Source organism: Triticum aestivum, chromosome 5D, assembly GCF_018294505.1.
Source record: "Triticum aestivum cultivar Chinese Spring chromosome 5D, IWGSC CS RefSeq v2.1, whole genome shotgun sequence".
Taxonomy (NCBI): domain Eukaryota; kingdom Viridiplantae; phylum Streptophyta; class Magnoliopsida; order Poales; family Poaceae; genus Triticum; species Triticum aestivum.
This window is the reverse complement of record NC_057808.1, coordinates 506,311,118-506,321,896: the sequence shown is the minus strand read 5'-3', so window position 1 is coordinate 506,321,896 and position 10,779 is coordinate 506,311,118. Positions and strand designations below refer to the sequence as shown.

The following is a 10,779-nucleotide window of genomic DNA, read 5'->3' as shown; positions in this document are numbered from 1 at the left end:
AGACTGTTGGAAATATGCCCTAGAGGCAATAATAAATGGTTATTATTATATTTCTTTGTTCATGATAATTGTCTATTGTTCATGCTATAATTGTGTTATCCGGAAATCATAATACATGTGTGAATACATAGACCACAACGTGTCCCTAGTAAGCCTCTAGTTGACTAGCTCGTTGATCAACAGATAGTCATGGTTTCCTGACTATGGACATTGGATGTCGTTGATAACGGGATCACATCATTAGGAGAATGATGTGATGGACAAGACCCAATCCTAAGCATAGCATAGAAGATCGTGTAGTTTCGTTTGCTAGAGCTTTTCCAATGTCAAGTATCTTTTCCTTAGACCATGAGATCGTGCAACTCCCGGATACCGTAGGAGTGCTTTGGGTGTGCCAAACATCACAACGTAACTGGGTGACTATAAAGGTGCACTACGGGTATCTCCGAAAGTGTCTGTTGGGTTGGCACGGATCGAGACTGGGATTTGTCACTCCGTGTGACGGAGAGGTATCTCTGGGCCCACTCGGTAATGCATCATCATAATGAGCTCAATGTGACTAAGGCGTTAGTCACGGGATCATGCATTGCGGTACGAGTAAAGAGACTTGCCGGTAACGAGATTGAACAAGGTATTGGGATACCGACGATAGAATCTCGGGCAAGTAACATACCGATTGACAAAGGGAATTGTATATGGGGTTGATTGAATCCTCGACATCGTGGTTCATCCGATGAGATCATCATGGAACATGTGGGAGCCAACATGGGTATCCAGATCCCGCTGTTGGTTATTGACCGGATAGGCGTCTCGGTCATGTCTGCATGTCTCCCGAACCCGTAGGGTCTACACACTTAAGGTTCGGTGACGCTAGGGTTGTAGAGATATGAGTATGCGGAAACCCGAAAGTTGTTCAGAGTCCCGGATGAGATCCCGGACGTCACGAGGAGTTCCAGAATGGTCCGGAGGTGAAGAATTATATATAGGAAGTCAAGTTTCGGCCACCGGGAAAGTTTCGGGGGTTATCGGTATTGTACCGGGACCACCGGAAGGGTCCCGGGGGTCCACCGGGTGGGGCCACCTATCCCGGAGGGCCCCATGGGCTGAAGTGGGAAGGGAACCAGCCCCTAGTGGGCTGGGGCCCCCCCCATGGACCTCCCCCCTGCGCCTAGGGTTGGACAGCCTTGGGCGCCTCCCTCCTCCCCTGCTACACCTCTCCCTCTCGCAGAAGCTCGGCGAAGCCCTGCCGAGACCCGCTACATCCACCACCACGCCGTCGTGCTGCTGGATCTCCATCAACCTCTCCTTCCCCTTGCTGGATCAAGAAGGAGGAGACGTCACTGCACCGTACGTGTGTTGAACGCGGAGGTGCCGTCCGTTCGACACTCGGTCATCGGTGATTTGAATCACGGCGAGTACGACTCCGTCATCCAGGTTCATTGGAACGCTTCCGCTCGCGATCTACAAGGGGATGTAGATGCACTCCTTTCCCCTTGTTGCTAGTATACTCCATAGATGGATCTTGGTGAGCGTAGGAAAATTTTAAAATTATGCTACGATTCCCAACATATGTAGTGTAGCTCCTTGCTTGCGAGTACTTTGGATGAGTACTCACGGTTGCTTTCCCCCCTCTTTTCCCCTTTCTATACCTGATTGTCGCAACCAGATGCTGGAGTCCAGGAGCTAGAGATCCCGAGGATGATTCTACATGGAGTTCGGCTTCGAGGAGTAGTTAGGAGGTCCCAGGCAGGAGGCCTTGCCTTTTCGATTGTTGCTACTTTTGTGCTAGCCATCTTATGGCAACTTGTTTAACTTATGTTTGTACTCAGATATTGTTTTTTCCGTTGACTCGTCTATGATCGAGCACTTGTATTCGAGACCTGGAGGCCCCTGGCTTGTATTATGATGCTTGTATGACTTATTTATGTTTTAGAGTTGTGTTGTGATATCTTCCCGTGAGTCCCTGATCTTGATCGTACACATTTGCGTGCATGATTAGTGTACGGTCAAATCGGGGGCGTCACACTCATGTTGTGCACCGTGCCTTGCATGTTCTTCTTTGTTGTCGACCCTGCAAAAATTTGAAAAGAAATGAATTGTTTGGCTTGAATTCAAACACCACGCCTACAAAACATTACGAAGCATGTAAAGGAAGCAAGTTGAACATAACATAGAAGCGCATCTATGAAACATACGAAGCAATCTATACACCGTGAAGAAGTACAACTATGTTATGTATGAAGCGAATTGTATGCTGGGAAGAAGCACAAATATGATACGTACGACCATGGAAATTTGAGAGCATATACCCGTACAATCTCAATGTAGTATCTGCATGGACATAACGAATACTGTGAAAAAACTCAGCCAAAAGGGACGCATGCCTATTCTCATGGTTTTGATCCGCCGGCCACCTAGTGATCCTCTGGCTGCATGGTTAGGCAACAACACCAGCGGCCACCCGGTTGGAGATGGCCACAGCGCCGCGTACGGAGGGTGGCGCTCCAACGAGGTGGACGGGAAGGAAGTGACCGTGCTACTCAAGGAAAGGAGGATGCAGGCGCGTGCGAGGCCATGGGAGAAGGGGATTTGGGCGGGGCGAGCGAGGTGGAAGAGCTCCGGGCGGTGCCTGCGATTGGAATCAGGAGGGATACGGGGAGAGTGATTAGGGGGATGTTAATGGCGGGGTTTGTGGTGGTTTGTTTGTGGACGAGGGGATGTTCTTTTTTTTTCTTGAACATATATTATGGGCACATTTTGACCGTCCGATCCCAACTGAATCAAGGACAGTCCATTGGTTTGGGATTGGTCTCTTATCAGCCTATAGATAGGAAGTGTTTCCCTTAGTTAAATACCGTGTGAGGTGAAGATGGTGACGTTTGGATGTTCGTTCGGTGACTTGCCAAAGTGATTGTAATATGAACTAAAGTTCTTTTCTTCTTTCCTTTTAGGTAAACGTTTGCGAACGGCGTGCCGGCCGAACGCTCGGCCGATCACGCGTCCATGCAAGCGCCACACTGTCAAAGGGCCCACACGCAGACGTCCCTTCTATCCTTCTCCTTTCTTTCTTTTTTCTTCTGTCGCTCATCTCTCTCTCCTTCTCTGCTTCGTTCTCAGGCCCTCGTCGTTACCATCGCCGCCTGCAGGCCTCCCAGGACGTCGCAGCCATGGGAATCAGCCGATCCGTCCGTCCTCGGCCAGATCCGCTCGGATCCGCGCCACCGGAGCTCTGCCTGCCTCATGGGATCCGACCACGTCTGAGCTGCAACCGACCACGCGCGGAGCTGCAACTGTCGAACCTTTTTCCTCCCGGAACGGCACCGCGGCGAAGATGGCCATGGACGGGCGTGGGAGCTCGGCGGAGCAGCAGCAACTAGCTGTGAAGATGGTTGTAGCAAATTACAACGCCGGTTGTAGCAAAACCAACTATAGTTGCAGCAAAACGACGTCATCGTCATTGCGGGGTTCACAGCTAAGACAATAAGTTTGAAGCTTTTTTCAATGCCGGTTGTAGCTTTTGTAACTACCGGTTGTAGCTTTTCGTTTGTCGTCCATGGCTTACGGCTCCACAGTTGAAGCTTTTTTCGTCGCCAGATGAATATTTTTTGTCACTAGTTGTAAATTTTCTTTGGTCGTTCATAGTTTTCCGTCGTACGAGTTGAAACTTTTTTCATAGCCGGTTGAAGCTTTTTTCGTCAGCGATTGTAGCTTTTTCCGTCATCGGTTGCAGCACTGGGCATCTCCCCTGACGCTCGATTTTTTGTTGCAAGCGGGGGATGAGCGCCGATGACCACACCGGTGAGCACACCGGTGAGCTCCGGTCGTCGCCACCGGAGCTACAACGGTTGCCGCGGAAGCTACAATCGCAGGGGTAGGCTGTTGCATGGGCGAAGCCGGTGACGAGGACGGCTGCCGAGGGCTGGGTCCGGCGACCAGGGCGGCCGGCGAAGACGGACGGCGAGGGCGGCGACCAGAGACGAGGAGGGCAGGCGAGGGGGGCGGCGGCGAGGGAGAACGCGTGCGACCGGCGAGACGGGGGTTCCTTTTCCACTCGCGAGAGGAAGAAGACGACCTGGTTGGATAAAGATCCAACGGCTCGGGACGGGCAGATCTAACGGCTAGGGTGCGACCGACCGAAACGTTCGGCCGGCGCGCCGGCGCCCAGCATCACCCTTCCTTTTACCATAGTCTTTTTTTTTTCATTTTTGAGAAATATGAGCCATGTCGATCTATGTAAGAAAGCTTAACGAGCAGGCCATTTTTTAGACCAAGCCCATGGAGGCCTTAATTTCGAAAAATTGAAAACTCAACATTTTCAGTTTTTAAAAATTCTGAAAAAAATACACATGTATCCAAGGATGCAATGTGTATGTGTGTAAAATATTAGAATGAAATATCTTGAATTGCGAGCTGCACAAAAAGATCTTGTATTTTGAAGATGAACAGTACATATGCAAAAATCCGCATATTTCTTTTTTTCGTAGTAATACGTGTCTCATTAATAACCTAACGGAAACACTAACGCCCACACGTGTGGGCGTTTGTATTTCGCCCACACGCGTGGATCCGCGTCCGTTTGTTGGTGCACGAATCTTGGCATGTTTGTAGTGCCACGTAGGACTGGGCTGGTGTGTGGGCATTCATCCGGTCGCACACACATCCCTTTCACCACACGGAGGGGCCGGTGTGTGGGTGTTTAGCAGTTCACCTACACACCAGTTTTCACTCCCGCACAAGGGCTGGTGTGTGGACATTTGCCATCTCACTCACACGTCCATCTCCTCTTCCACACCCAAGCTGCCAGTTGCCATGCGTTTTGCAGTGTACATGGCAACTACCCTTGTGTGCTTGCAAGCAGATGGTAACTCTCTCCTTTTTACCCGAACATGTCAGTTGTCATATGTTTTGCAGGGTACACGGCAACTGCCCCTAGTGTGCTTGTAAGCAGATGACAACTCTCTCTTTTACCCGAACATGTTGTTTTGCCATGTCTCTTTGTAGCGCTACACGGCAACTGCCTAGTGTTAGTAGGTGGCAACTCCTAAGGTTTTCAAATCATGACAATTGTAGTAAATCAGAGCATACATGGCAACTACTTAGTGTTAGTAGGTGGCAACCTCTAAAGTTTCCAAATCATGGCAACTATAGTAAACCAGACCATATATGGTAACAGCTGCAGTTGTCCAAAATGGCATCTGGCACTTGACCTGAGATTGCAACTGCAGTTGAGCAACCATGGCAACTGTAGTTGTCCGACATGCAACTATAGTTTAGCGACATGGCAACTGCAGGTAAACGGACATTGAAGAGGGTCCGGACCATGGCAACTGCGGGGACGCGTGGTGACTGTCACGCTGGCGTGCGGGACCGTGAGGTAGGTGGCTGAGAGAGGTCGTGTGGGCGTTATGCATTTTGCCCACACGTAGGCGTGTGAGTGGGACCGCAAGGAAAAAAAAAGACATGTGGACGCTAGTTGTTTTGCCCACACGTAGGCATGTGGGCTGGTCCTCTTAGGCACCACACAAAATGTGTGGGCAGACTCCTTAACGCCCACACGTGTGATAGTTATAGTCGTCCTAAACTAAAGAGTCAGTTACAAACCACATATTGGCATTTTCGAAGCTTCATAGCCAAATGAGCAGCTATAATAGACGTGGCCGGCCGTCAGCCTTTCCATTCCCGCCAACATCCAATCTGATTATTCTAAGCGTCATCATTACTTGCTAGAAATAAACGTCATCTCCAATAACAAATAGAGAAAATGTGTCTGACATCATGATATTCTGATCCTGAGCTACTCTGACTCACTCGCTCCATCGATCACTCCTTGTCAACGGCGGCAACCACTCCCCCGTCTTCTTCCTCCGGCTGCTTCTCCTGGCCGCCGCCGCTGGCCTTGTCCTCCCTGGCCTTCTCCAGCGCCGCCACCAGCCCCCTGAGGCACGAGTCCGCGTCGTCGTCCCCGCTCTTGGGCGTCAGGTTCTCGGCTACGTCCGCCGGCGTCATGTCCACCTCCCGGAGCAGCGCGCCCACGGTGCCGAACAGCTCGTGCTCGTCGACACCGAGGTAGGCCTTGGCGAGGAACTCGAACGCCGGCCCGCGGCAGTAGGACATCTCGATGTGCTTGTCCATGCGGCCCCTCCGGATGAGCGCCGGGTCCAGCTTCTCCAGGTGGTTGGTGGTGAACACGATGACCCGCTCGCCGCCGCACGCCGACCACAGCCCGTCGATGAAGTTGAGCAGGCCCGACAGCGTCACCTTGCTGCTCGCGTCCGCCGCGCCCTTCTTGTCGCCCTTGCTGGCCTTGTCCTCGTCCTCTGGGGCAGCGTCCTTCTTCTTGGGGCGCGCGCCGGTGAGGTCGAGGGAGCAGTCGATGTCCTCGATCACGATGATGGACTTGCTGGTGGTGCCGATGAAGAGCTTGCGGAGGTCCGTGTTGGAGTGCACGGAAGTGAGCTCGATGTCGTACACGTCGTAGTCCAGGTGGTTGGCCATGGCGGCGATCATGGCCGACTTGCCCGTCCCGGGCGGGCCGTGCAGCAGGTAGCCGCGCTTCCACGCCTTGCCGACGCGCTCGTACCACTCCTTGCCGGCCTTGAAGGCGTCGAGGTCGTCGATGACCTCCTTCTTGCTGGCCGGGTCCATGGCGAGCGTGGCGAACGTCTTGGGGTGCTGGAAGGGCACGTGCGTCCAGGCGGAGCGGGCGTAGCCGCCGTCGCTGAACTGGTGGGAGGAGATGTTGGTGAAGAGCTTGCGGCGGCGGTTCTGGACCATGACGGCGCGGCCCTGGCGGCGGACGCGCGGGAGGTAGGCGTTGAGGACCTGCTCGCGGTGGCGGTCGAGGAAGGAGAGGCGGTAGAAGCGGCGGTTCTCCTCGTCCCCGCCTCCCCCGCCGCCGCCCCAGCGCCGGTCCTGCGGCGGCGCCGGGCGTGAGGAGGCCCACCAGAAGACTGCGCCGCCGCCCTCCTCGGGTAACAGCTGGTCGGGGACCTCCTCGCCGTCGACCATGCTGAGCACGAGGCGGTCGGCGTCCGGGGCTCCCTCGGCGCGGAGGTGGCGCGCGCTGCGTGAGGTGGCCGCGGCGAGGTAGGCCTTGACCTCCTCGAAGGCCTCGGCGCGGCGCATCCGGCCGCCGTCGTACTCGGCGATGGTGACGGAGAGGTAGGGGTCGACGAGGGCGGCGAGGCGGCGCGCGTGGCGGCCGAGGTTGCGCTTGACGAAGTGCTGCAGCTGCAGGTGCTGCAGGTTCTGCCACACCACCGTCCACAGCACCGCGATGATGCTGAGCACCACCCCGGAGTTGAGCCCGCCCCACACCCCCGCCGCCGCCGATGCCCCATCCACCCCTCGCATCTCCGGCGGACTAGCTCGAATTCTTCTCTTTTTATCTATTCTCTCCGTGCCGGCCAGAACCCAGAACTGAGACGAAATGGAAGCAAATAACTGGTGGTGATCAAGGCGAGACCACGACCCTACTTATGGTGGACCGACTCACGATCGGTTTCTTGGCGGCGAAGGTGATCGGACGGGCGGTCGACACGGCGATTTGTCTTGTTGCACCGATCTGGGGCTGGCTTACCCGTGAAGGACCGTGCGGGCGACGAGCGCAGTGCCGTCATGCGATCGACGTCGCGATCACATGACGGGGCGTCGTCCGTGGTACTACGTGAGGCCGCGGTGGCATGGCGGTGCGCGGCTGATGGGTGGATCGATTGGCCACGAGGTGTGGAGTGGGCGGCTAGCCGTAGGCCGGCGAAAGATTCCGGCCACACAGCGACGCTTGTGGACTCGCTACAGTAGGTCGTCTCGTCTCGTCTTGCTCAAGTGGATCGGACGGGCCGCCATGGCAGATGGCGAGTGGCGACGAGGACCGTTGTTCGATCGACGCGACGGTACGACGTGTTTGTTACTATTTTCTCTGTGCTTTGGCCTCGCTCGTATCTTCTTTTTTTCCTTTCAAACGATTTGACATTCTTCTACCCCCGGCCTCTGAGAATGCACTGCGTGTGAATCAATCTTGATTGAACTTGGCTGCCATGTATGTTCATTTGATCATTTCTGCTGTTACCAGCCTGCAGCTGCAAGAGTTTTCAGTGAACATCCATTGCCCCTTCCCCGTAGGGTTCAGACTTCGTGCATGGTTGCAGTTTCCAGTGAACATCCATTTCTGCTGTTGCCATCATGCAAGATGAGGCCCGGTCCTTCCATCATCTTCTTACAACACGAGGGCATGCATGCCTACGGAGATTAGATTGAAACGAGACCGGCGGAAGAACTTTAGTCAGCAAGAAGCGCCGTGTGATGGCGATGCTATGATGGCAGAGCACTGAATACACACCCAGTCCTTTGGTAGCATGTAACTGTCAGTTTCTCTCGGAACCAGCTACTGCACTTCTTTCCTTCCGGAAGCGCCTCCTCACTTGATAAGAAACAAATGATTTTGGTTGTACACATCTTTTTATCATGTCTTTTTTCCCTTGGAAAGGGCGATACATAAATACTCCCTCCGCCACGAATTGCTTACCGAGAAATTATGCGACAAATAATTCGGGACGGTGAGAGTACCAACCATATCCACCCTCTGCAATGACACAGTGTCAAGGCCTAGTGAACACATTGAAGATGCACACACATAAACAGAAGAAGAAGAAGAAGAAGAAGAAGAAGAAGAAGAAGAAGAAGAAGAAGAAGAAGAAGAAGAAGAAGAAGAAGAAGAAGAAGAAGAAGAGGAGGAGGAGGAGGAGGAGGAGGAGAAGAAGGAGGAAAAACAAAGTGAGCCAACTAGACAATAACGCGCAACATACAAGCAGCGACACCATCAACCATCATAGACAACGTACGAATACGAGAAAGATTCTTTGAAAACAACGCCCCTAAAAGGGGAGCAACAGACAAATGCCGCTGCCCGCCGGTAGCCTGAAGGTTTGATCTTGAGTTTTCACCCCGAAAAGCATGTCTAAGAAATCTCCAATGCAATCCCTTCAACAAGGACACGATGTGTGTCGGGGATGTGTAGCGAGATATGCCGAGGGGTAGCTTATCATGGAGAGGGAGAAGAGTACATTGCTGGGCTCTAGAAGCGGGAGTGAGCGAGACAGCATGCGCCTGCGAATCTTACCCAGGTTCGGGGCTCTCCTAGGAGATAACACCCCTAGTCCTGCTCTGCGGGGTCTCCGCATGATCACTATCTCAACAATGTTGCTACAAGTTTGCTCCTTAACCTGTTTTGTCAGAGGAGGAAGAAGAACAAGGCTAGCCCTACTTCGCTCTCTCTACGTGGGTGTATGTGTCTACTAAGGTTCTGGACCCTTTGCATGGGTGGCCTGGGGGGTTTATATAGGCCTACCCCCAGGGGTACAATGGTAATCCGACCGGGTGTAGGACCCGGCTGTCAGTGTCTCTAGTCGCCGGCTTCTCCGCCGGCTGCTGGGGCCCGCTGCCTGGTGGGCTCCGCCGGCTGTCGTGGAGCCGCCCGACAGGTCGTGCCAGCCGCTTGCGGGTCTGGTTGATCGCCCCGCACTGTAGCCTTGCTACTGATGACAGATGTTTTGTCGGGGGGAGCGTGGCTACAGTCCCGCCGCCTGGCGGGCGATCGCTGTAGCCATTCTCCGTCTCTTCTAGTTAATGGCACACAGACTTGGAGGGGGGAGGGGGCCGCCTGCTGGAAGGCGGCCCGCGCCCTTTGCTGCCTGCTAGGGTCTTGCCGCCTTCTCGGGGCTTGCAGGCAGGTAGGGCCCGCCGCCTGCATGGCTACAGTACCCCGCCGGGTGAGGGGCGTCCACTGGGTACGCCCGTACTGTAGCCTCGCTCAGCCCCAGATTCGGGGGTGGCAGGATGCACTGTAGCCACGCCCCGTATCGTTGTAGTTAAGCGGGTGCAAACTTTGAGGGCACGAGGGGCCGCCTGCCAGAAGCCAGCCGCCTCGTAGCCGCCTTCTGGTATTCTGCCGCCTCCTAGCAGTCGGCCGCTTGGACCAGCCGACCCAAGGAGGCAGTCGTTCGTCCGGGAGGTATGAGGGGCGCAGTTGGCCCTGATGTCTTGAAATACCGCGGGGAGCTGATGAGGCTACCCGTGGTCATTTACTTCGACAGTAGTCCCTGAAGCTGGTGAGGCACCGCGGCTGAAATCGAGGAGCCTCAGCAGTTTCCTACTCTGAGTGTCTTGGTGATCTTGCGTCGTCCGTCTTCTAGAGGGGCTGATTGCCAGGAGCCGGCCGGGAGTCAGTCGGCCGCCTGGCGAATTCGAGTCATCATAGTGGGAGCCGGGTGGCACGCCAGCCGGGTGTCAGGCCTGCCGCCCGTTGCCCGCACGCCATGCGGCGCCAGCAGGCCCAGCCGGCCTGCCAGCCCACGCGCGCGACGGGAAGTAGCCGCAGGCTGGGGCCCGCCACTACAGGGCCTCGGCACGCGCGTGGATTTGCTGCGGTCGAGGCGGGCAGTTGGGCTTCCACGTGCGGTTACTACACGCCTTAACAGCCCGGTAAACGCGGGGTCGTGGGGTGAGTGGGCTTAGTTAATCCCACGACCCCCCACATTCCGCCCCCACGTTCCGCCCCCAGGGGCTATAAGTAGGGGGAGGAGGGGGCAGCAGACGCACGCGCGCCCTCCTCTCCCTTTGTTCTCGCTCTTCTCCTCTCTTTCTTCCTCGCTGCCGCACCACCCCATCTTCTTGTCGAGGTGCAGCCGTAGCTTGCCGTCGCCGGGCCTCCTCACGTCACAGCTTTCTCGCTTCGCCGCGGACTCGCCCGCTCGCCGTGCTTTCGTCGAGCATCCATGCCGT

At 55.1% G+C, this 10,779-nt stretch overlaps 1 protein-coding gene across 1 annotated transcript; it reads right to left on the bottom strand.

Annotated features, from left to right (window-relative positions):
• Window positions 1–5,593: 5,593 nt before the first annotated feature.
• On the bottom strand, window positions 5,594–7,895 carry LOC123123271 (AAA-ATPase At3g28510). Its single transcript, XM_044543751.1, has one exon. The coding sequence runs from the start codon at window positions 7,351–7,353 to the stop codon at window positions 5,821–5,823; it is 1,533 nt and encodes a 510-aa protein (XP_044399686.1). The 5' UTR covers window positions 7,354–7,895; the 3' UTR covers window positions 5,594–5,820.
• Between the last annotated feature and the right edge of the window lie 2,884 nt (window positions 7,896–10,779).